At 47.2% G+C, this 24463-nt stretch overlaps 12 protein-coding genes and 3 non-coding genes across 15 annotated transcripts; 6 read left to right on the top strand and 9 right to left on the bottom strand.

The window, feature by feature from the left end:
* Positions 1 to 12: 12 nt before the first annotated feature.
* On the top strand, positions 13 to 2427 carry MKT1 (Mkt1p; the record flags this gene model as incomplete). Its single annotated transcript, XM_002555356.1, has 1 exon — positions 13 to 2427. One exon carries the CDS (start codon positions 13 to 15, stop codon positions 2425 to 2427), a length of 2415 nt encoding a protein of 804 aa, XP_002555402.1.
* Positions 2428 to 3521: 1094 nt separating this feature from the next.
* KLTH0G08448r lies at positions 3522 to 3594 on the top strand. Its single transcript has one exon. It is a non-coding gene; the product is annotated as a tRNA-Thr (tRNA).
* Positions 3595 to 3971: 377 nt separating this feature from the next.
* CCT2 (chaperonin-containing T-complex subunit CCT2) lies at positions 3972 to 5558 on the top strand (the record flags this gene model as incomplete). Its single annotated transcript, XM_002555357.1, has 1 exon — positions 3972 to 5558. The coding sequence occupies one exon, from the start codon at positions 3972 to 3974 to the stop codon at positions 5556 to 5558; it is 1587 nt and encodes a 528-aa protein (XP_002555403.1).
* A 115-nt stretch (positions 5559 to 5673) lies between these two features.
* On the bottom strand, positions 5674 to 6888 carry END3 (End3p; the record flags this gene model as incomplete). The annotated part of the gene is made up of 1 exon (XM_002555358.1): positions 5674 to 6888. The coding sequence occupies one exon, from the start codon at positions 6886 to 6888 to the stop codon at positions 5674 to 5676; it is 1215 nt and encodes a 404-aa protein (XP_002555404.1).
* A 706-nt stretch (positions 6889 to 7594) lies between these two features.
* On the top strand, positions 7595 to 10069 carry AXL2 (Axl2p; the record flags this gene model as incomplete). Its single annotated transcript, XM_002555359.1, has 1 exon — positions 7595 to 10069. One exon carries the CDS (start codon positions 7595 to 7597, stop codon positions 10067 to 10069), a length of 2475 nt encoding a protein of 824 aa, XP_002555405.1.
* Positions 10070 to 10228: 159 nt separating this feature from the next.
* Positions 10229 to 11803, bottom strand: KLTH0G08536g (KLTH0G08536p; the record flags this gene model as incomplete). The annotated part of the gene is made up of 1 exon (XM_002555360.1): positions 10229 to 11803. One exon carries the CDS (start codon positions 11801 to 11803, stop codon positions 10229 to 10231), a length of 1575 nt encoding a protein of 524 aa, XP_002555406.1.
* A 364-nt stretch (positions 11804 to 12167) lies between these two features.
* On the bottom strand, positions 12168 to 12240 carry KLTH0G08558r. Its single transcript has one exon. It is a non-coding gene; the product is annotated as a tRNA-Thr (tRNA).
* A 943-nt stretch (positions 12241 to 13183) lies between these two features.
* Positions 13184 to 14731, top strand: SAL1 (Ca(2+)-binding ATP:ADP antiporter SAL1; the record flags this gene model as incomplete). Its single annotated transcript, XM_002555361.1, has 1 exon — positions 13184 to 14731. One exon carries the CDS (start codon positions 13184 to 13186, stop codon positions 14729 to 14731), a length of 1548 nt encoding a protein of 515 aa, XP_002555407.1.
* An 89-nt stretch (positions 14732 to 14820) lies between these two features.
* On the bottom strand, positions 14821 to 15552 carry REV7 (Rev7p; the record flags this gene model as incomplete). Its single annotated transcript, XM_002555362.1, has 1 exon — positions 14821 to 15552. One exon carries the CDS (start codon positions 15550 to 15552, stop codon positions 14821 to 14823), a length of 732 nt encoding a protein of 243 aa, XP_002555408.1.
* Positions 15553 to 15656: 104 nt separating this feature from the next.
* Positions 15657 to 18377, top strand: PMS1 (ATP-binding mismatch repair protein; the record flags this gene model as incomplete). The annotated part of the gene is made up of 1 exon (XM_002555363.1): positions 15657 to 18377. The coding sequence occupies one exon, from the start codon at positions 15657 to 15659 to the stop codon at positions 18375 to 18377; it is 2721 nt and encodes a 906-aa protein (XP_002555409.1).
* Positions 18378 to 18441: 64 nt separating this feature from the next.
* On the bottom strand, positions 18442 to 18891 carry SWS2 (mitochondrial 37S ribosomal protein uS13m; the record flags this gene model as incomplete). Its single annotated transcript, XM_002555364.1, has 1 exon — positions 18442 to 18891. The coding sequence occupies one exon, from the start codon at positions 18889 to 18891 to the stop codon at positions 18442 to 18444; it is 450 nt and encodes a 149-aa protein (XP_002555410.1).
* A 239-nt stretch (positions 18892 to 19130) lies between these two features.
* On the bottom strand, positions 19131 to 20189 carry EOS1 (Eos1p; the record flags this gene model as incomplete). The annotated part of the gene is made up of 1 exon (XM_002555365.1): positions 19131 to 20189. The coding sequence occupies one exon, from the start codon at positions 20187 to 20189 to the stop codon at positions 19131 to 19133; it is 1059 nt and encodes a 352-aa protein (XP_002555411.1).
* A 574-nt stretch (positions 20190 to 20763) lies between these two features.
* On the bottom strand, positions 20764 to 21675 carry COQ5 (2-hexaprenyl-6-methoxy-1,4-benzoquinone methyltransferase; the record flags this gene model as incomplete). The annotated part of the gene is made up of 1 exon (XM_002555366.1): positions 20764 to 21675. One exon carries the CDS (start codon positions 21673 to 21675, stop codon positions 20764 to 20766), a length of 912 nt encoding a protein of 303 aa, XP_002555412.1.
* Positions 21676 to 22456: 781 nt separating this feature from the next.
* KLTH0G08712r lies at positions 22457 to 22566 on the bottom strand. Its single transcript has 2 exons — positions 22531 to 22566; positions 22457 to 22492 (listed from the first exon to the last, which is right to left on the bottom strand). It is a non-coding gene; the product is annotated as a tRNA-Pro (tRNA).
* Positions 22567 to 23660: 1094 nt separating this feature from the next.
* On the bottom strand, positions 23661 to 24249 carry TPM1 (tropomyosin TPM1; the record flags this gene model as incomplete). The annotated part of the gene is made up of 2 exons (XM_002555367.1): positions 23661 to 24128; positions 24232 to 24249. 2 exons carry the CDS (start codon positions 24247 to 24249, stop codon positions 23661 to 23663), a joined length of 486 nt encoding a protein of 161 aa, XP_002555413.1.
* Between the last annotated feature and the right edge of the window lie 214 nt (positions 24250 to 24463).

Below are 24463 nucleotides of genomic sequence, written 5' to 3' on the forward strand. Positions count from 1 at the left end.
GATCGAACGCTCATGCCTGTCAAGTCCTTAGAGTCCTTCCTTTTCGAAAGGGGTTTGGTGGGAACGTACCCGATAGAGTCCCTCAAAAATGCAACTTTAGGGATTGATGTGGACCACTACGTGTCGCGACTCTTGACCTCGAAGCGGGAGCAGTACTTGGACGCGATTGGAGGGTTTCCAACCAGCTTGAAGCTGTATCTCGAGTCTGATTTACAAGTATTCCGGGAGTTCGATATTACGCCGATTTTTGTTTTCAGTGGCTCTCCTGTTGCCAACCAATTGGAAGCAAATGGACATTACGCAGCAGCAGCTCCCGAAGCGGCCGCTGCCGCCATCAATGCTTCCAATTCCGGCCCCATGAGCTCATCTGCCACCTCTACAACCAGGACTGCCAAGGAGGCTATTCTGGCTCAGAGGCACAAGGGATGGACGCAATGGAACAACATGCATGCAAACAACCAAAGTTCCTACATCGACCAACCCGTTCCGCCATCGGAGCCTTTCAAGTATAGTATTCCTCTCGATACTAAGCGGTTTCAAAGCGATCTAATTGACTACTTCATTTCACTTGACATCCGCTTCCAGGTGGCTCCTTACTCCTCATGGTTTCAATTGACTTATCTTTTACAAAACGAATACATTGATGCGATCTATGGTCCTACTGAACTCCTAATGCTGAAGTCTGTTGAGAAGTTCATTTTAGGTATGGAATTCCCCAACAAGGAATATCGTTTCGTAGACCGGGCCCGTGTCTTGTCGGAGATCAATTGCTCTCCAGAAGAATTCGTCGACATTTGTATGACTGTTGGGAATGACCTGCAGCCTTATACGCTGTCGCCCCTCCGAATGTACCCTGTCCAGCAACTTTTTGAAGTCGCGCTGGAGATGGTGCTTACCAGCGGCACGGACTTTTATGCGTATCAGCTGATGAATCCAATCAAGAGTGAAAGTATACAGTCTGTCGCGCGCTACCAAAAGGGCATTTCTGCTTTAAAGTTCATGCCCGTGTTGAAGGAAAACGGGAAAGTCGAGCTGTACTCCCCAGCTGAGCGAGGAGAAGACCGGATGACATATTCCGCAGGGTCCCCATACTCACCAGCTTCCTCCACGGGTTCATTGGAAAGTATTCCTAATGATGTTCATGATGTTGTTGCACAAAGGCTTCCACATGAATACTACTTCTACCAGTCTATCGGTCTGGTAAGTGGAAAGTTGATGGATGCTATCACCACCGGCGTCTATCCTGACGAGCCTCCTTTGGATGGCGGGTCTTCCGAATCTTACAGAAAGCTAGTGAAAAACTCAGTGGAACTGTTTAAAAACAAGGAGATTAACCTTCTAACCCAACCTATAAACCGTTACTATCAAATCAAACCCATAAAACATGTCAAGTGGTTCGCCCCAGATGACGCAGTCACTCTTGCAAATAGAGTAACACCTCCGATTTTTGATAGAATTAACCATCTGATTGTCAAGATTAGCCAGCCTGAACGTGAGTTTTCGCTTGCACAGTTCCTTACAATGGTTAATGAATCCGGTGATTTAACAAAGTCCTTTGTTTCGGACAAAGTTTTGTTTCCAAATTCTGTTCCTCTCAACGAGAAACTCGCTACTCCTTTCGATGTCCTAGCTACCGCATTCATTCGGTTTCTGTCTCTCTTGGGATTTTTTGATTTTGATTCATCCCAGAAAACTCTGAAAGTGACTCCATGGGGTCGCATTCTACTTGACATGACTAAAACAGGAGTGGATTCTGAATCTATCGAACCGGTATTCGTCTTGCTTATGTTTTTGAAGACTGGCGTCTTGTCACTGAGAGAGGAAACTGTGCCAGCCACTCCTTCTGCTCTGTCAAAAGCTACACTGCGCTCATACTCTAAAGAGTCATCTTACATCCTAGTATTAACACGGATTCTCAGCATTTTCCGCCTACAGCAGAAGCCATCAAATTACCACGGCCCTATAGATAGAAAGACATTGGTGTTCAGAGACCACCTCGACTACGTCAAAGAAAATTTGAACGACCTTTTCGAAGTCACTTTGGTGTCTTCATTGGCCGCGGGAGAGTTTGATAGGCTGTCACTGGACAACACAGGATGGCAGAAAAAGATTGTGGCTGCCATGCCCTTCAAGCTATCTACTCCTAGTACGGTTATGGCTATGATTTGGCAGTTTTACTTACAAAAGTTTTTGCATAACGGTAATTCTAAATCTGATGCTTTGAACTTAATAGCGTCTACCTTCAACACCAGCAAAGTCGTCCCCAACCTGGACGAGGAGCTAAAGAGGTCGTTGGATTTTGCTCGTCAATTCGGGCAGGTCCTAGGGGCGCTTTCAAAGGCCAATCTCTGCGAAAAGCAGGACTATGAACTCGTCGTAGAAGCTGTGGAGTTTGCTGAAAAAGCTTTCGCGGATGAGCGTGTATAGAGTATATACACTTAACTGACGCCTTCGGTGCTTCAACAGGTAGGAGGATCACTCGCACATAGCCCGGCCTCAGAGGGCGAAGAGTTCAAATCCGGGCCCGCGCAGACAAGTTCGGTCCACATTAGCTCTAACAACGGGAGACATTTCACGAGAGTGCAACGCTCACCGTCCTCTCAAGAAGAATGGGTCGGCCTCTTAGCCCAAATAAAAAGCACAAGCGAGATGATTTTATCAGCTCTTCGATACTTGAGGGCCCTTAGGCTGCAAATGTTTGCGGTTGAGCTTCAGAGGCCGCCAGAACACACGGCGTGCTTCCGCAACTAGTGGAGACGAAAACAGGAAAATAAAGTAGTACTAATATCTGGACAAGATTTCGAGACCTGAGCTACATAGAATTTATCAAGCCACACTATAATTTTCTGACGGGGAAATTGAAGGAGGAATAAATTCTCCAGCGCTCAAGAAATGCGCAAATGTTAGGCCTCGAAAGGAACATAGGCCAGAACATATTTTGGGGCATAGCGAGAAGACGTGCCATAACTACTCACGATCCCACATTCTAATTGTTTCGGGCTTTCCACGGACTTCAAAATAAAGAAAAGGCGCCTTGAACTGCATGCCCACGCAAATTAACATGAACAGCCTGGTTCAAAGCCATCTATATTTATGTGTAATACCCTAAGCATCACGCTTTAGTGTCAGTAAATCTCATTGCATGGCACCTAGCCCACAATAGTGATACTAACATCAAATTACCAGCAAGTTTACTTTACACATAATAAACGGAACACAAAACCTGTAGTGAACGCATGAGTCTGATGGCACGATGCTTAGTTGAGGTTCCGACCTTGACCTCGTTGAAACTAAAATTTCACATTGGTGAGACTAACAACTCAATAAGACGCAAGAAAATAACGCTTAGTTGGAAGCTGTAAATTGAGGTTTCGAAACAGAAATACTCATGTTCACCTTGAAACACCTCTATAGCGGATGCTGATATGGCTATTGTCCATTTAAACAGCAGAATTTGGCACTATCCCGCTTTATAGTTATTTGTTTATGTAAGATGAAGTCCCCAACCTCACCATCAAACAGCTTCTATGGCCAAGTTGGTAAGGCGCCACACTAGTAATGTGGAGATCATCAGTTCAAATCTGATTGGAAGCATTTATTTTTGTCAATCATATATATTTTGGAAAATATGACAAGCAGGTGCTTTCGACCATTGGAACGATTGAAGACAACTCTCTGATGGCAGGGCTGCCTCGAACTCTGCCGGCACTTCCTATTTCTCGGCAGATACTTCGACATCCTTTGAGCACTCGACGATATCATTATTGACGGGTGGCAAAATTTTGGTATCGATCAAATTAACATAGAACGCATTGATGATGCGGTAGCTTATACTGTAAAAGGCATCACTAATAACTTCGAGTTACTTACCAGTTCCACGAATTTGAATAATGGTATGTGGTATTTTGCAATCAAAGAGCAGGGGAATTGATAGCCCTTCAAGTTTGGGCCATTACTAACAAGCGGTTTTCATGCAGAGTGTTCAGATATTTGGTGACCAGGTTACGGAAGAAAGAGCCGAGAATGCACGTATGTCTGCTTTCGTTGGCGCGATTGCCGTGGGCGACCTCGTGAAGACAACTTTGGGCCCCAAGGGCATGGATAAGCTGCTTCAAAGCGCTAGCAGCGACGCCTGCATGGTGACGAACGATGGCGCTACGATCCTGAAATCCATCCCACTAGACAACCCAGCTGCAAAGGTTCTTGTGAACATCAGTAAGGTCCAGGATGATGAAGTCGGAGACGGCACTACTAGTGTGACAGTTCTGAGCGCAGAGCTCTTAAGAGAGGCTGAGAAGCTGGTCGAGCAGGGGAGAATCCATCCACAAACTATCATTGAGGGGTTTAGAATAGCTTCCGCTGCTGCATTGGGCGCCCTTGAAAAGACAGCGGTGGACCATTCTAAAAACAAGGAAAGCTTTTACCAGGATTTGGTTTCCATCGCCAAGACAACTCTGTCATCCAAGATTCTGTCCCAAGACAAAGACCATTTTTCTAAGCTCGCTGCGGACTCTATCATGAGGCTGGGTGGATCCACGAATTTGGAGCACATTCAAGTCTTGAAGATCATCGGTGGTAGACTATCGGATTCTTTCTTAGATGAGGGCTTCATTCTTCCAAAGAGATTCGGGAATAACCAGCCTAAGCGTGTCGAAAACGCAAAGATATTAATTGCCAACACTTCTTTGGACACCGACAAAGTCAAGATTTTCGGCGCCAAATTCAAAGTTGACTCAACATCCAAGCTAGCTCAACTCGAAAAAGCAGAGAAAACTAAAATGAAGAACAAGATTGACAAAATCTCTAAATTTGGCATTAACACCTTTATCAACAGACAGCTAATCTACGATTACCCCGAACAGCTCTTCACAGACCTGCACATCAACTCCATTGAACATGCTGACTTCGAAGGCGTTGAAAGACTAGCACTGGTTACAGGCGGTGAGGTCGTATCTACCTTTGACAGCCCAGAAAAGTGCAAGCTCGGAAGATGTGATCTTATTGAAGAAGTCATAATCGGCGAAGACACTTTCACAAAATTCAGTGGCTGTCAAGCCGGTGAAGCCTGTACCATCGTTTTGAGAGGTGCCACTGAACAGGTGCTCGACGAAGCTGAAAGATCTTTGCACGATGCTCTTTCTGTGTTATCTCAAACAACCAAAGAAACAAGGACGGTCCTTGGTGGTGGTTGCGCTGAGATGATAATGTCGAAAGCCGTGGACACAGCAGCTCAAAATGTCAGTGGCAAGAAATCCCTCGCTGTCGAAGCTTTTGCCCGCGCATTGAGACAGCTGCCAACAATTCTCGCCGATAACGCTGGTTTCGACAGCAGCGAGCTAGTTGCTAAGTTGAGGTCTTCAATCTATAATGGCATGACCACTTCGGGTCTGAACTTGAACGATGGAAGTATCGCCGACATGAGAGAGCTCGGAATTGTTGAGAGTTACAAGCTGAAGAGAGCTGTTGTCAGCTCTGCTTCCGAGGCTGCTGAGGTGCTGCTAAGGGTAGATAACATTATTCGCGCCAAGCCAAGGACAGCAAACAGACAGCATATGTAAGGTAGCTTAACAAGTTCGTGTAAGTAATGCAGAGGATCCTCACACTCGAAAAATTATAAATGCAGTACGTTAATATAGTATACAGAGTCCTATTACAGTCCAGCTAGATACCGGGCTATGCACGCCCAGAGTAGTTCAAGTTGCGCGATTCTGACTGTAATTGCTGAAGCTCTTGCTTCTTGTTGGCAAGGAACTGCTCCAGAACCCCGACCTGTTGTGCAATAGTCTTCAAATCTTCTTTTATGCCTTTCACATTGATAGACCCATTATGCGTGTTTCCTGAGTAGCGCAACTGCTCCTCCCGATACCTCAAAAGCTCCTCAAACTGCTTTCTCGCCGTGTTTGGGTCTGATGGTACATCCGATGGATTGCTGACAACCTGGGGGGTCCCAGAAGGTTGAGCATCGAGATCCGCGATCTGCTTCTTTATCTGTCCCACCTCACCTTCGGCACCTCCTCCGGACCGGAAATTAGAGCTCCGCTCTCTAACACTTGCAGATGCGTGGTAGTCGGCCGGCTTGGTTGGGGAGGAAGAGCGCTTCACGTCCGCCTGGCTCGAGTTCAGATCATATGAAACGCGGTGCTGGTTACAGATTTCTTTGATAGCATGCGGTAGTTCGCTTGGCAGCTCGCAGCCCATGTCATTTCTTTGCTTAAGCGCATGGATCAAATAAAACGCGGGGTCTCTGTTGATGGAGGGCGATTTCTGAGGGTTGACTAACAACCACATGCGATCCACTTCGCTAGAGCTCACATTTGGGAATACCGACCGCACCACGCCAGCTAACGCTGGGTAGGAGACGGTGCCATCAGTGAAGGTGTCGCAAGCGTCATAGGTTGAGGCGTACAGCTCCTTGTTCGCAGGAGATATGTACCAATCGAGCTCCGGCGCTTTCTGCTGGACCGCTGGTGTTTCTGGTGTTTCTGGTGCTGCTGGTGCTGCTGGTGCTGCTGGCGCTGCTGGCGCGGGTTTGGAAGCCTCAGGAACCGCGCTTTGTGCCTCTGCGGACTCTTTTTTACGACGCTGCGCGTCCAGTTTTGCCTTGCTACCAGGGATCAGCCAGTCGGGAAGATCATCCGGCACCGTGTCGATGTTCTTGTTCACCATGTCAAAGATGAGTCGCATACAGATCACGAACTCCTCAAAGTCTAGATTGTCATCGTCGTCAATGTCTGCCAAAAACCAGATCTTGTTGAGGATCGAGGAGTCGAGCTTCGAGTTATACAGGATTGGCAGCACCTGGTCATGCGTCACTTTGTTCTCCTGAGGCTTCAGCCCCAGGAAGATTTGCCAGTACTTCTTGATTTCAAACTGCTCCAATTTGGGCATCTCCGTGTGCTTTTAGATCGTATAATGCTCAACCTGTCGCCAGATACCGCTGCCCTTGCACCTGTTTCTTCTGGGAATACTTTGCTCGTTAAAGGGGCTCTGATTCCAGTTCTGAAAAAGTGTTGATGTCATTGTAAACGGTCAATCAAAAAATCGCCTAATCATCGAAGACAATTGACCTTAGTTCAGTGCCCCTGCTCCTTATCCTCGGGAGACGCTTAAGCCCTTATCCTCGGCCAGTTAGGTCCATTGCGGTCTCAATTAGGGTTAGCACACCGTTGGAAGCGCTTTAGGCATACGCTTTACCTCTTTCAGCCATATAATCCTTGGCGGTGCGGCAGCTGACCTCCGGGGTCCTCAAGTCGCGAGTCATGGGTCAATACCCCGGGCAGGAACTTCTGGCAGAGCGAGAGGATCTTAGGAGGGAGCGAAGAGAACCAACGGCGGCAGATTGCGCGGCGTCGGACGCCAAAATTTCGTGTTCTAACTGCTTTTTCGAGTGTAAACGCGAAAATAACAAGTAAAAAAAAAGGTCGCGCCGCGTCCCGAGCATCGCAAGCACAGCAGGAATGTAGTTTAAAAGAACGGTTGTCCAAATTCCCCAGCCATGCTGAACAGTGCTCAGAGCGTTTGGCCCATCACTAGTGCTACGCAGCCTTTGTTTAGATAGCTTTACCTTCCCCAGTTTAAGACGAGAAGAAGTGCTATGCGTGGAGCTTGGGTACTTCTTGTAGGGTTTGTGGCTAGCCTGGTGCGCACGCAGCCGTACGAGGCGTACGCGGCCAGTAAGCAGCTCCCTCCTGTTGCCATTGCCGGCGAAGCTTTTTCTTTTAAGCTATCGAACGACACCTTTAAGTCCAGCGTCGATGAAGCGACGCAGATACAGTACGAGGCCTACGGCCTGCCCTCTTGGCTCGAGTTTGACTCTGCGAACCGCGTTCTAAGCGGAACGCCAGCGCAGGACGACCTGGGCCAGGACTCGGGAACCAGTTACGTGAGTTATACCCTCCAGGGAATCGATCCAGCGGACAACGGGACGCTGAACAAGACATACCAGCTCGCGCTGTCAGACGGAACACAGCCTGCGGTGGCCCCGAGCTTCAACCTGTTGAGCCTTTTGAAAAACAGCGGTTACACGAACGGGAAAAACGCGCTGAAGCTATCACCAGGTGAAATATTTAACGTCTCTTTTGACAGGGACACGTTTACAAACTCCAGTTCCGCTACTACTTTCTACGGTCGCTCTGCCCTTTACCATGCCCCCCTGCCTAGCTGGATTTTTTTCGACGAGAGTTCTTTGAAGTTCAGTGGCACAGCGCCTGTCGTGAACTCAGAGATCGCGCCAGAGTCGTATTTTTCGTTCTCACTAATTGCTAGCGATGTCACCGGCTACACCAGCTCGGAAGTGATGTTTGACCTGGTAGTTGGGGCACACCAATTTACAACCTCGATCCAAAACACTCTGGTAGTCAACGTTTCGAGCTCAGGGTCATTCAATTACAAGTTGCCGATGAATTACGTCTACTTAGATGACGAGCCTGTTTCGCAATCAAATATCAGCTCAATTCAGCTTCTAGATGCGCCCGACTGGGCCTCCGTATCAAACCAATCGTTGTCAGGAACGCTGCTTACGGGCGAAAGCAGCGAAAACTTGACTATCGCTATAGAAGATGTTTACGGTGATGCGGTTTATTTGAATTTCCTAGTAGAGTCCACCAGCAAGCTCTTTGCAGTTTCGTCCTTACCTAACGTCAACGCTACTAAGGATGAATGGTTCCAATACTCCTTGCTGCCTTCACAATTCACCGACTACGACAACACAAATGTGTCCGTAAGCTTTTCTAATTCTTCGGACTCATCTTCGTGGCTTTCTTTCCATTCTTCCAACTTGACGCTCATGGGCAAGGTACCTGATGACTTTACATCCTTGGCTGTTGACGTGAGCGCTAAACAGAGTTCCGACGAGCAGAAGCTATCTTTCAAAGTCCTTGGCGTATCTTCACTGAAAAAAACGTCTTCCTCAACATCGGCGCAGTCAAGCAAAACTGCCACATCCTCTGCGACATCTTCAGCATCTTCTCCAACAGCGACATCTTCTCAAACACAGGCGGCTTCGCCCACTAACGAAACCCAGAAAAAGAAGAGTAACAATCGCACTACAGCAATAGCATGTGGCGTGGCCATTCCTGTTGCAGTAATCTTAGCACTCATCCTATTCCTGCTACTATGGAGAAGAAAGAAAAACAAGTCTGGAGCGGCTCAAGATCAAGAGAATACCCCAAGAATCGGCAATCCCCAGCTGGGAAACCCTGCTAACAATCCCAATGTGATTGGTGCTGTTTCGCCCTTTGGAGACGAAAATTCTCTAGATGATACTTCCACCGCCAAAAGATTGGCAGCCTTAAACGGGATGAAGTTGGATGCCCAAGGGGGGTCGGGATCTGAAGGATCCACAATAGACGAGAAAGCAGAATGCGGGTCGTTGAGCTCGTCGTCCTCTGACTCATATCACGATGCTGCTTTCACCGCCAGCACAGACGCCTTGGTACCGCGTGATGAGAGTGATCAGTATTTCGACTCCAATAAGCACACTTCCTCCGTATACCTCAACAGTGAGCCAACAAACCGCAAGTCTTGGAGGTTTTCTGCAGCTGGTGCAGCTGCTAACAGGAATACAAGGGAGAGTTACAACTCCCTCAACACTGTCAGCACTGCTGAATTATTCAGTACTCAGATCGCGGGCAACAAAAGTCTACCTAAAGACCCAAGGAAGTCTTCTCTAGGTATGCGAGACTCAGTGTTCATGGGGAACCTTTCAAACCCAGCCCGTGGGACAAGAGACGGCTCATCATCCAACTCAGGGTCCCTGTCAGCTTCAAATGTGGCGAAGAGTAGTGAAGGTCTTAAAGAAAGCACCTTGCCTCACTTGAAAGAAATTCCTCATGATGAGAATTCTTTTCACTCTCAGATTACTGCCAGTAGCTCTGATGATTTTATTCCTGTGAAAGATGGAAATAACTATACATGGATAGAGCGCATCAACAACGCGGAGGTTAAAACACCAGAGAGAAAGAGAAGTTTGAAGAGGCTAGTGAGTCTTCCCAACAAGAGTGGGGTTGGTGTGTGCGACGCTAACGACATACAAGGGCAGGAACCTGAAGTGGATGCGTCAATGGATTAAGACATTCGCTATGAATTGACCCAGTGTAACATTACTATAAGCATATCTAATATAAATAAATCAAAAAAAAGCGGGAATCTAATAATCGGGCTGCAATATTAGCAGGCAGCTATAAGCTATTTGCGTGCTAAGTTGAGGGTGAGCTCTGCTTTTACGCGGTCACAACTTGTTGTTCCTTCTCAAGGTGTTGGCGTATGCTGCTGTATCAATAGCACGTCTTCTAGCACTGATGTACTCAATCATTTCAGAGTAAGTTTCGGGAATGACCGTGGTGTAGCCTGGCTTACCAATAGTCTTCTCATCAGCGTCCCGGTGGACATAAAATGAGTAAATGAAAGAGCCAGATGAGTTCTTCTTCTCTGACGCAAGCTCCTGGACAATAGTATCGACCTTAACCTGTATCAATGTACCGGGCTTGGATAACAATGCACCCTTTTGGGTAGAGAGCTCATTGACGGGTGAAGAGTCAAAGTGGAAAACTGTATTGCCATCTGCAGATTTGTGAGTGACAGTTGTAACCTTTGGCTTGGAGCTTCTATCAAATAAGTGTTCCGTATGAACCACAGTAGCATCCATGTGCAGAATTGAGCCAACTGGTACTGGCGCCTTAAAATGAGTAGAGTCCAGAGACACAAACCTTGGGAAAGCATGGGAGAAAGATGCAGCAGCACAATAAGCTAGCTCAAAGGTTTGTCTCATTAGGTACCCGCCAAATATCATATACGAATGTCTGTTTCTGTACTGAGGCTGCATGAACATTGTAGACTTGGCGTTGGTGTCCTTCATAGACATCACATTAGGAGGCTTGTGAGATAGTTTGGAGAGCTCTTTGGAAGCGACCCACATGTTGTGGATGATTTTAGATTCCTCTCCCGTTGGTGGATTGGTGTCCAAGCTTTCATTCGAAGCGCGCAATTTTTTCGCAGCGTTGTGCGACTCGGCGCGCCTGAAGTCCATCCACTCCTTCTCGTTGAGGGGCAAGAGCTTGTTCACAGCTAGAGATTTGTGAGTTTCTGGGTTTCTAGCGACAAACGTGAAGGACGCAGTCAAGAACGTATCTTCTGCAGCAAGGGAATCTTCTGTAATTTCTGCGGGTAGGTCACCCTTAATCGCAGTGGCTTTAATGGCAATCTCCATAGAAGATCTGCCGGTCCAAACAACAGAACCGGAAAGCACGATGTTGTAATCGGCCATGAAATCAATGCTCTTCAGCAGGTAAATACGATCCACCGATGCTGTGACAATGACAGGCTGAGCAGGAGAAGTGTGTCTGTAGGCAATTCTACCAGCTAGAGCATCCAAATCTTGGAAAATTTGGCCCATTCTGAGCCTACCCGCAGCGTTGACATAGAAGTCCGCAACAGAAGCGTCCTCACGGAACGGCAGAGCCAAATACGCGAAGGAATCCTTCCGCGTCTTCTCCCCGACCTCCGTGGACTTGACAGAACTGTAAACATAGGAATCGATGATCTTGCCTTGCGCGAGCTGTTTCTGGCGCTCCGCGAGAGCGTTAAGCCATGTTGCTTCGTAGCCCTTTGCGGTCTTGGGCACGTTAGACAGCCTCTTGTGCTCATACTTATCGGTCAGTGTCGTGGCGGCGGCATCCGGCTGCGTGGAGGCGTCGGTGGACTTGCCGTCGTCCTTGTGGTGGAGCATTCTAACCCGCTGTTGGGGCATCGATGGTTTCAGGGTTTTGAGGGCAGTTCCGGACCTTGGACGTAGCGAGCGGAGCATGGCAACGGGCAACTAAAAAAGGTACAAGTACAGCTGATAGCCTCTTGTAACTTGCTCTAGGGCTTTGCTCCCAATAAATTTATTTGTATGATTCCGAAGAGTTCAATGTGACTCTTGAAATACGCCAAATCGAATGGATTGCAGTACCAAAAACAAGTGCAGCGCTCTTTCAACAGAAAAGCGGTAGTGGAAGAAGAATGTTATTAATGATGCACCGGCAATTGCACCTGGGCCCCGAAGTATTGTAACGGCTTCACAAGTATAGTTCGTCGGACCTGTCACTATTATACTTATTTACCCAACAATCTGGCGATAAGGTGGTCTCGTTAAAAAGTACACGAGACCAGAACTCACCAAAAAAGAATGCTTCCAACCAGATTTGAACTGATGATCTCCACATTACTAGTGTGGCGCCTTACCAACTTGGCCATAGAAGCTTCTTGGATGAAAGTTGGATATCTTGGAATACATACCAGAAACACTAGCGCACATGATCGAGTTGATAAGATTGTTTCAATGTTACATCAATCAAATTAACTGGAGCTCGTGATCCAAACTGATTGTGGGGTAGTTGCGGGACGTTGAACATGCAGGAAACAGATAGCGGCCAATGGATTAGGACCCTTGGGAGCGCTACTATCGCTGCAGATTGGGCGCATGTTGGATGGGACTCATATCCAAAATTATGACCTACTCTGTATAAGTACTTGTAGCTACGGGCGCGCAGCGGCGATTGCGTAAGTGCTCACCGATATGCCAATTTTTAAGGAAAGCTGACCGCGCTTTTAATTTGAAACTGAAACGCCTTCTAGCAAATGGCCACACCCGAGCCGCTCTTGCACTTAACGCGCTAAGATACTAGTGTTAGCCGGCAATTTACAAGAAGAGTGCAGGAATTATCTATAGAGAGTTGGGCAGATTTTGAGGCAATGAGCAATAACCTGTTATTCATGTAACTTTCCCGGAAATCTCGAGAGCTCTTTGCCTCTTAACTTGAAAAGTTTCCTTGCACCAACCATATTTCAGCTTTTTCAAGGTAATATAATTCCTTCGAGTGCTTCGCAATCTCTCGACGCTGCGAGAACAATAAAAGAAAGCTTGCGCGGGGCCAGGTCTTGGCCAATGTTCGAGCCCAAGCTACAAAGACTCCGGACGGCGATCACAGGGCAGCGAGATCTTGACTTGGCCCTAACAACCGCCCATCACCTTAACGAGATCTGGAATCGCGTTAAACGAGTAGAAAAATTTGATTTCGAGAGATGCCCTTACGGGCCATACGGGGAAGATGCTCCGAATGTCACTTGAAGAAGTGTGGACAAGCGACTGAGGCCTGACCTTTTGCAGCCGCGCGCACGTTCTAGTTAGACACTACATCTCGCCATGACCCTTCCTGAGGAGACAGAGGAACAGCGAGATCGCCGTTTCAAAACCCTCTTCAGCACCATTGACATCAATGGAACTGGCAAAGTGAGCCTAGAGGATCTAGCTGAAGCGTTCAAAAGGACCAATCACCCGCTGAAGTCATCGCCCGAGGCAATAGACCAGATCTTTCGTTCCCTCGACTGCAATGGTGACTCAGTTGTGGACTTTGATGACTTCAAAAAGTACGCTGCGACCGCAGAGAGCCAAATCAAACAAGGCTTTCTGCGGCTCGACCGTGACAATGACGGTAGAATAAGGACCAGCGATCTGTCAACCTATCTGAGTAGTCTTGCAAGAGGCAAGGAGCCCCGCCCTGAGAAGCCCTCAACCTTCAAAGAGTTCGTGAAGTGGGCGTTTGTGCCCAAGAAGAAGGGGACAGAGAACTCTCCTTACATCACTTACGACCAATGGCGCGACTTCCTCCTGTTTATGCCCCGGAAAAAGGGCTCCAGGCTGCACACCGCCTACTCATACTTCTATCTATTCAATGAGGACGTCGATTTGTCCTCAGAAGGTGACGTGACATTGATCAACGACTTTATACGCGGTTTTGGCTTTTTTGTCGCAGGCGGTATTTCTGGTGTAATTTCGAGGACTTGTACAGCTCCCTTCGACAGAATAAAAGTCTTCTTGATTGCCCGGACTGATCTATCGTCAACGTTTCTCAAATCTAAGGATACCTTGCTCGAAAGAAATCCCAATGCAGACCTATCGAAAATAAAATCACCGCTAGTGAAGGCTGCCACGACACTCTACAGACAAGGCGGAATCCGCGCTTTCTACGTGGGAAATGGCTTGAATGTTATGAAGGTTTTCCCCGAATCTGCTATCAAATTTGGGTCTTTCGAACTCGCTAAAAGGGTCATGTCTAAACTTGAAGGAGTTAAAGATAACTCTGATTTATCCAGACTGTCTACTTACATTGCAGGTGGTCTCGGTGGTGTCATGGCCCAATTTTCCGTGTACCCGGTAGACACTTTAAAGTACAGAGTGCAGTGCGCTCCATTAAATGCACATTCCAAAGGGAGAGAGCTCCTCTTCAGTACGGCACGGGAAATGTACAAAGAAGGAGGTCTGCGACTTTTCTACAGAGGCGTAACCGTGGGGGTGATGGGTATCTTCCCGTACGCTGCTCTAGACCTAGGCACTTTCTCGGCTCTGAAGAAATGGTACATCACCCGCCAAGCACGGATTTGTGGTTTACCCGAGGATCAGGTTACCATGAGCAACATGTTCGTGCTTCTCATGGGCGCTTTCAGTGGGACAGTCGGTGCTACCGTAGTTTACCCCGTCAACCTTCTGAGAACTAGGTTGCAAGCGCAAGGCACATACGCTCATCCACACAGATACAATGGCTTCAGGGATGTGCTTCTCAAAACAGTGCAAAGGGAGGGCTACCAGGGTCTTTTCAAGGGACTCGTTCCAAACTTAGCAAAGGTATGTCCTGCTGTCTCGATCAGCTATTTATGTTACGAAAATCTCAAACGGGGTATGAATTTAGAATGAGGCCAACCAGCTTCAGCTCTATTATAAACCCTATAAGTCAAAGGCATCCAAAAAAATGAACAAAGAGCTAAATAATACAGTAATAATATTCAAGAGAAGAGAACCGAGCTTTCACTCGTTTGTGAACTCTCATACACTTGGGACAGGCTTTCGCCAGTCGGTGCAAGAAGCCTTTCCATAAACTGATATATTACTAAGGGGCCCGAATCGCATCCTGCTAAAGCTATCATCTTGATGCGGGGGTCCTGAGCTTGCGATCGTTTTGGTCTTGGCTCCGCAGTGAAAGAACCTTCTGAGCATTTCACCCAGTTGGTGTCCTGCTCCTGTTCTAGCCTTTCTTTGAGAGTATGTACCCGGTTCATTCTGTGGCCCAGATCAAGGCCTTCAGAGTCGATAACAATTTCAAATGTGACGCTGCCTGGTCTGATTTTCGGCAGCTTTTCAAGTTGAGCGATTAAACTGTTCAAACTAGAACGCATCTCGTCAAATATCTCTAATTCCGTTGTGTTTCCTACTTCTTCATGTCGGAATTCGCTAAAATCAAGGACATACCGTTCAATACAGGCCCCATCTTCCTGGTTCACAATCCGTAGGTTGAAATTTTTGATATACCCTAATTTTGAAATAACATCTGTGACAAGAGTTTCCACGTATTCTTGTAGCTGAGGGTGTCGATTTAGCGGTATATGCCGTGGTAAGTTGAATGCTTGATATGTAGTCCAATCGAAAGACTCTTTAGGATATACGTTTCTGTAATACAATACCACATTTATGATGCATTTGAAGTATATTTGAAGCCACTTTTCGACCACTTTGAACATATTTCATGGTATAAACTCTTATCTCAGTGTTGGCTTTTTACGCTTATTATAACCAAAATTATGAACTTGAGAATTCATGTGCTTGTAAAATTTAGTAGTCATCGATGAGCAGCAAAATAGCAGCAATCAACGATGCCGACGTTCACCGCATCACGTCGGGACAGGTGATCATTGATCTCGCATCTGCCGTAAAAGAACTTTTAGATAACAGTATTGATTCTGGAGCAGACCAAGTGGTGTGCACATTCAAAAACTACGGACTTGAATCCCTCGAATGTAGTGACAACGGAAGTGGTGTACCTGAGGATAGCTACGAATCCTTAGCACTCAAACATTACACATCGAAGATATCCTCTTTCGAAGATGTTTCTCAAGTGACGACTCTAGGTTTTAGAGGAGAAGCGCTTTCGTCTTTGGCAGCCATTGCGAGCTTGGTCGTTACAACAACCACTCAGCCTCCAAAAGCAGCGAGGTTGGAGTACAATTTCAAGGGTGAGCTGGTTAAGAAGACAGTAACCTCCCGAAACAAGGGCACAACTGTACATGTTTCTCAACTTTTTAACAACTTGCCTGTGCGGAAGAAGGAATTTACGCGCAACCACAAGCGGCAGTTCAGTAAGTGTATTATGCTGCTTCAGGCGTATACTATAATTCAAGAACGCATGAAAATATCTGTCTGGCACATAACAGGAAATGGCCGAAGGTCCTTGGTGCTCTCATCAACAAAAGACCGAGGAATTCCAAAGAGAATCATCGGGGTTTTTGGGTCTAGTGCTATGCAAGGACTGTCGGATATTCACCTAACTCTTCAGATCTCACCCAAGAGATCTTTCTCTTCCCAGCTATCTGGCGCAGAGGTTTCTTCAGGTTCCCCAGAGTACATTATTGTGGTATCAGGTTATATTTCGAGAAACACGTTTGGGTGTGGAAGAACCGCCAAGGACAGGCAGTTTATTTACATCAACCAGCGGCCTGTCATCTATCCGTCACTTGCAAAAAGTTGCAACGAAGTCTATCGCACACACAACAACGTTCAGTATCCAGTGTTTGTTCTCAACTTTGAGCTATCACCAGAATTCATAGACGTAAACGTAACTCCTGACAAGAGGACTGTTTTACTACATGCCGAAAGCTCTGTCATTGATGCATTTAGAGAAGCTCTCGCAGATTATTACTCCGAACAAGAAATGGTACTACCAATCTCAAACACACATACTGTTAAGGTTGATAATGATAATACAGAGCCGAAGGTTGCGAAACCTGGTGTTATGAGTCAGGAACTTGATGGCGAGTATAATAATGATGTTGGAGAAGATAGTAGACAAACTCTCGATGGCAGAATCGATACTGGTCCGTACAGAGAGAATGGTCCGAAAACCGAATCTCCCGAAAGTGAGGAACGTGAAGCTCTTTTTGATCTTTCCAATGCCAAAGTATCTAACAAGATGATCGAAAAAAGTCTCCCTCAACCGAACCTTTTTGTTGATGAGCCTGATTCGCCCAGCGAGAATAATGCCACTACTGCAAAAGCTCCCGCTCCAGAGGCTATTGTGAAGGAAGTTATAGGCACGGACAATGAAGAGAGGACAGCAAAGCGAGCCGCTGATTACGAGTTGAACATAAATAAAAAACAGAAGACTTTAGACCCCTTTGTTAATCCATCGCAAGAACAAGACTCTGACCTCTATTTGAGAGGCGAAAACTCTATCTCTCAAGAACCCATCACTTTGCAAATTGGCGATAAAAAGATAGAAGAAAAAGCCATCCTTACTCGAGACAACCGTCTTTTGTTCTCTAGTAATCCAAAGGCTCCTCAATCCTGTAGCTGCTCATCCGACAATGAAGAATCAGACTCCGAAAGTTTAAACCAAAGTGCCATCACGAATGTCATAGGAAGTGAAAGGGCTCCTTCTGATACCGGCGCAGAGAATAGTTATCCAATCATAAGGCCGAACGCAGATTCTTATGCAAGAAAGGCGCCAAAATCGTCTTGGGAGAGTGCTGCAATTCAAAAGTCATCCAACGACTGCGTCTCGTTAACCACCGCTATAACAGTTCGATTGCAGTCAATCAAGAAGTCTTTCTCTCATATATACCAACTTATGGAATCAAGGAAGGGAACACAACATGAGACGCATTACCAGAAAAACGACAAGCTTGACGATTTCGAAGAGGGAGAGAGATACTTGACGTTGAGTGTTTCTAAATCAGATTTCAAGAAAATGGAAATTGTGGGTCAATTCAATTTGGGATTTATCTTGGTAACGCGAAGAAAGTCGGGCAAATTCGATTTGTTTATTATCGATCAACATGCGAGCGACGAGAAGTACAACTTTGAAAAGCTCCAAAAGAATACGGTATTTAAGTCTCAAAAGCTTCTTGCGCCTCAAATTGTCGAAATGAGTATCATCGATGAACTCGTCATGATGGACAACCTCGAGGTGTTTGAGAAGAATGGATTTAAACTCGAAATTGATGAAGAGCAGCCACAAGGATGTAGAGTAAAGGTAGTAAGTCTTCCAGTATCAAGAAAAACATTGTTTGATATGAATGACTTGCATGAACTAATCCACCTGGTGAAAGAGTCTGACGGCCTTAGTAAAGATTCTATTAGGTGCTCCAAGATTAGGGCCATGCATGCCATGAGAGCCTGCAGAAGCAGCATAATGGTCGGAAGGCCGCTTGTCAAAAAATCGATGCTCCGCGTTGTTCGAAACTTAAGCGAGCTCGACAAGCCCTGGAACTGTCCTCACGGCAGGCCCACGATGCGCCATTTGATGGAACTACGAGATTGGGACTCTTTTAATGAGGATTACAAGCTATAGATTTGCGATCCGACGCCATCGTAAATAGTGTATGTACAGGAACTGGGAGTTATTGTATGAGGCGCTAACTTGTGAATTTACGGAGAGAAGTCCACAATTTCCGAAGCGAGGATTTGGGTTGTTCAATGGCTTCCTCACGCAAGGTGTGGAACCCTCGTCTGTCAACTCTATTCAGCCTTCTCGCAGTCTTGGCATTATTTCTGGTATGCTGGCCGCGGACCGGCAGGTTCAAAGCGTGTCTCATACCCTGATATGATCCGATTCTTCTCTTCAGTGCGATATTCTCCTTCACAACGGCCCTTGCGTTACCTTCTATTGTCATAGTAGAGAGCTCACTAGTGATACTCATAATTTGCGGCTCAGAGAGCTGGTGCATCCTCATCCATGGGTAGAATCCAAGCTTTGCACATAAAGTTTCAGATGTTTTCAAGCCGATGCCGTAGAACTTCGACGCGAGCGCAATTTTTATCACTTCTTTGCCCTTGAAACCTTTCCCCAAGATGTGAACAACCATGGCGATCTAAAGAGAGTCTCCGGAAGTCGGAAAGAGTTTTGCTAGAGGTTTCTCAGGTCTGCGCTGAGACATCGAAAGAACTCCATCATTGATACATAGTTTAATAAAAAACTGAGAACGATCCGTGAAAAATGCTACTTAGCGCGGTAAACTAAAACGTGATAGTCGCGTGATTTATATGAGGTGAGACTGAGGTAAAGCCGCCTCTAGAATACTTGGCGCGGGTTAGAGCAGACCCTTCAGTCGTTGTAGACTTCTCTGATAATACGCTCCAGTTGCTCGACATCGAGCCTTTGTATTACAAGGTTCCGCAACAGGCCGATCATGGTAATGAAGCTCGCAAAACCAACAGGGACGACACAAAAGACAGTAATGTTGTAAAAGTGAATCTGTTTGTTCTTTGCGAAGTTGAAGACGGTATGCGCGTTCTTTTTCTTGCGTGACGCCGTTTGCGCTAGGTCTTCCTGGGATGCATTTGTGGGGTCAGACAGCGCGGATAGTGAATGAGATGACGAGGACCGACGGCCGTACGCGGAAGTAGAGCCAGCTGAGATAGGGTTCTGTTCAACGTAGCTCAAGTCGGAGGTCAAGAAGCTCTGCCATATGTAGGCGCCTGTGAGCACACAACTGATGAGAATCCAGGTGTGTAGGTAGTAGTCGCCCTTGGGCGACAGAGAGGAGAGCAGAAGCATTTCCACTGTGATGATTAGAAGCGACATTGAGAACATGCGCAGGATGGCTGCGATCGTGGAGTACTTGACAATCCAGCGCACCATCAGCGAATCGAGAATTGCGTAAGTAAGATATGCAGATACCACGCACCACAGCGAGCACAGTATGTACTCTGAAGAACGCGCGGTGATGAGCTGAGACGAGAGATCCGTGCCCCCTGAGGACGCCTGCGTCCTCAAAGTCCGGTAGGTTTGCCACAGTTTGGTGAAACTCATCGTGAGAGAGCCGCTGTTGTTGTCCGTGGCGTAGAGCATGTCCTTGCGGTACCACAGCGACCATGCTTTTTTAAGAGAATGCGCGAGCGACAGCAGCGGCGGAAGCAGCGACACATCTCGACACACTGCGATTAGAAAGTGCTGTCTCGCATCCAGGTTGTTTAGCGTCAGCGACTTAATGGACCGGTATGTGTTTTTCTTGGAACTGCCTGCCTCTCGCTTCCCCTGGGACCCACCTTCGCTGGCTGTTCGCCGGTGGTAGTGATGATGATGGTGGATGTGGATTTGGGACGACCTCGATTCTAACGGGACCGGCAGTTGCTCCGCGTTTCTCTCAAGGGTATCCTCCATACGGCGTCAAGCTTGAACCGCGTCCTTCGTTGCCCTTCTTATGACTTGTGTTAGCCCGTCTGGGCATAATCGTGACAAAAACGTAGCTTAAATTTTTCCGCGTAACAATAGTCTGAGTATGGGCCGATATAAGCAGACAAGGGACGATCGCCAAACTTTGAAAGAAGATTTGAGTCGGTTAGGGTCCTAAGCTTGAAGGCAGCGGGCTCTAGTAGCTCTCAGCGCTTTCAGACGCCTTGGCGACTACTGTAAAGAACTCGGGCTTTTTATACGACGGCTTGTAACGCGAATTGACGAAAACAGTAGCGAGATTGTTCTCCAAGGGTCGGATTATGGAAGCTCGGCAGCTAAACGATAGCACCAGTGAGACAACAAATTCCCGTTTGCAGCGAGCAATTGATGTTACGGTTCTGTCTATGTAATTTCACGTCGAATGCAGGGTTCCTGTTACGAAGCGGCAGGTCCCCAGCGGTAGTCACTTCGTGAACTTGTTAGCGACATAGTTCCTAGGTTCCTAGGTTAAATCAATTTATACATGGTTGTGGGCACGCCGATTTGAGCAAGGCTGTAGTAGCTATACTTTGACACCCCAGTGGATGGCACAAACTCCAAATGTCAGTTTCTCGTACCCTGCAGACTCGAAGCCGGCTTTCTCGATCATGGCCTTGAATTCCTCTGGCTGAGGGAATCGTTGGATTGACTCAACGAGATACTGGTAGGAGTCGTAGTCGTTAGCAACTAGCGAGCCCATTACGGGGAGGACCTTCGACCACTGCTGGTAGACCAGGTCGACCAGCGGATTGTCCACCTTGGAAAACTCTAAACAGTAGAAAATCCCGCCTGGCTTCAGGACGCGGTACGCGGTGTTCAAACCAGCCTGGATGTCGGTGAAGTTACGGATACCGAACGAAACAGTGTAGACATCTTTGGAGTTAGATTCGATCTGGTCCAAAGTTTCGCCGTTCTGAACCAAAAATTTAACACGGGGATCATTGTAGTACTTGCCCTGGTTCAAGGCTCTTTTCTCACCCTCTTTCAGCATATCAGCGTTGATGTCGACGATGTGCATGGTAGACTCTGTGTCGTGGAACTTGTGCTCAGCATGGTCCAAAAGACCGAAGGCAATGTCTCCGGAGCCACCAGCAACGTCGATGAAGTGGAGAGGCTCCTTTGAGTTGGGGCGCTTCCCCGCGTCGAGCTTGTTGATGAAGTGATCTTTCCACAACCTGTGGACCCCCATAGACATCACATCGTTCATGACATCGTACTTAGCAGCCACGTTGGAGAACACACTGCCGACCAACTTCTCCTTTTCTTCTTTTGCCACTGTCTTGGACCCGAAATGTGTTGTTTCGGCAGGCCCCTCTTTTCTCAGCAACATGCCAGCGTGAAGGCATCTAGAGCTGGACAAGAGGGCACATTTGCTACTCCGGGCCATAATGCCCGCTCTCAGAGCAGAGCCACTGGCTATTCTAGTGTGATACATTAGGTGAGCAAGCCGAGTGGTGCCAATCGGTTGTCAATTGAGTCTTGAAGAGGATAAAACGAGAATCCTTTTGCTCGTTCACTTTTCGGGAAGCTATCTTTTACTGCTTTTTCAGCAGGGCAATGTCACAATATGATAAAGTGTCAAAGGTAAAATAGACCCATGCGAGCTGATGAAGCCCGGAATCAAAGCTAAGAAGAGCAAGCGTCTATGTGTATTGGATTTTAGAAAAATGGAGGAACATTAGACAGTTTTTGGCTTGTGCTACTGTCCGATACAAAAGGTGCCAATGCTCCTCGCGTATCCCGAGCTCAATGATGTGAAACAAGATGCCAGAATAACCAAAAGTAATCCCTTAGCCTCATCTATAAAGCTTGGGTTTTTTCGCAAGGCCGAAAGCGCTTCAGGTCGTCAAGCATATTTGCGCAACAACATATTCGTCTTTAAGGGGTACTAACAGTCAACAATTCCTTGTCGGCCCGCGCAATCTGCAAAAGCTAAAGCTGTTAAGGCTTCAAGAAATTTGGTACGTCCGATCATGCATCGGCGCTTTCACACACATGCCACTGCGTTCGAAGAAAATAGCAGGTACTGACACGTTCAAGTCAAAATGCCTGACAAAGGGGGGACGGCAAAAAGTACACTTGCAGCTGGATGTATGTACATGTACACAACTGGCAAGCACCATTCATTCGGTTAATAGCATTGGCGTGACATTAGCATGCCGCGAGAAGATTGTTGTTACCTCATTCAGGGTTAAGAAGGTAAAAAAATATCAATCGGGGCGAGCTGGGAATTGAACCCAGGGCCTCTCGCATGCTTGTGATTTGTAGTTCGAGTGTAACTCAAACTTCGCCCAAAGCGAGAATCATACCACTAGACCACACGCCCTGTTAATCTGATGGAAGTTAGACTGGAATTTTCAAATATATTATAATTTACATGTCAGTTGGTTTCTCAATGAACCGTTCCTGAAGCAAGAGTACCAATGAGGATGCCGGAGGAATCAACGCGAATCCATGATTCTCTTCCCTCCCTGTATATTGCCCAGTAAACCAAATGCTACACCATTAACCTGCATGGTGTCTTCATCACCTTTAAGCGGATAGAGCACATATCCTCGACATTAATTGTGCGGCGATCCTGCGCCCGCGCGTGCAAAAGTAAATTAGGAAACGCGGCATCTTCTCATTGTTGGGTCAATGCGTGTTCCTTCTTTTCAGTACACGCACGACTGTATAGCCTCCATAGAATAAAGTGCTAGTCAAGCTTTGGCTTAATTCCTTTAGGTCAGAAAACTCTCGAACGATACGAGCCATATATAGAAGTCCAGTCTTCTGAAGGAATCATCAAACCTCATTTGTGGCATCATTTGGTTAATATGTTTTGTTTTTAAGATGGTACGGGTTGAAGTTCACGTTAATTAGAGCATGAGAATTGAGCGGCAAAACTGTGGTATGAGAAAACACCCGGAGCCCGGGTGCAAACAACATGCGGCTGATACTCCACCCCTATCGTGTGATCACGCACCCGTGATTCAGTATTCAGGAGAACATTGACCCTGCAGTTGTCCTGACAGCGCCTCTACGACGGCATGTGTTACGCTGTTACATATAAACCCTTCATGTTCCTGCCGCGCGCCGGGCCCTGCTCTCGCCGTGCAGGCGGAACGGCTACGTTCGTGGGTTTTCAATAACGTTACGTGATTTAGGTTGTATATAGCTTGAATAAAAGCAGCATCAGCAGCGCTGCCAGGAACCACAGCTCGAAGGGTTCACATGCGGGTAGAAGACGACTGCGGTCCTCAGCGGGATTCGCGCTCGTGCTTGCGCCCGCGCGGGGCTGGAACACCGCAAGGGTCTCGCAGGACGAGTGCGCCGAGGAGACCAAGGGGTGCTTGTAGCAAGGCTCGAATGAATTGTGGGTGGCAGATATAGCTGTTTTGGTAGAGGTCGACGTGGATGGAGGGGAGGCCGACATCACAATTATAAATTTTCCAGCGATGCAGCAATCTCGTCGAGCTCCTTCTTGGCCTCGTCGTACTTGGCGGTGAGCTCTTCATACTTCTTCTCCCAGTCGTCGCGCTCCTGCTCCAGAGACACAACCTTGCGCTCAAGTCCCTCGGCCTTGAGGTCAGTCTCACGCAGCTTGTCGGTAGTCTCCTTGAGCTTGGTGTCGCTCTCCTCGAGCTCCTCTTCTAGCTGCTGGTTCTTCTTGGTGAAGTTCTCATTGTGCGAGCGCAAGTTGTGCGAGTCCTCGGAAAGCTGCTTGTGCTCAGAAAGCTCGCCCTCGAGCTTTTCGACCTCGTCTTCCAGCTGCTGGTTCTTGGTGGTCAGTGACTTGATCTGGTTCTCCTTCTCGGTGTTTTCCTGCTCCAGTTGCTTCATCTGTTCTTTGACCTCCTCGTACTTCTCTTGCCAGCTCTCGGCCTCGAGTTTCAGGTTGCTGAGCTTCTGCGGTGTGTGTTAGTAAATCCGTGTACGTCCTCACCCCCGATTTTTTGTTCTCGGTCTCCAATGGCTTCGTTCACGAGCCGGTCCACATCCTGCCACATACCTCTCTGATTTTGTCCATTTTGGTGTTTAGTTGTGATTTTTCGATTTACTGGCTGCTGTTCCACGGTTCTATGGTTGAATCAAGCGGCGACTGTCTTAGTGTAGTCTCTTGAGTCTTCGAAAAGCTTTACTTATGCTTCTAATTCCCAGATCAGGACCGAAAGTGCTGGCTTCTTCTGCCACCTCAATCCCGCTCCCTTTTATACTCTGCCCAAAAAATGAAAGTAGTTGCC

Source organism: Lachancea thermotolerans (genome assembly GCF_000142805.1).
Source record: "Lachancea thermotolerans CBS 6340 chromosome G complete sequence".
Lineage (NCBI taxonomy): Eukaryota > Fungi > Ascomycota > Saccharomycetes > Saccharomycetales > Saccharomycetaceae > Lachancea > Lachancea thermotolerans.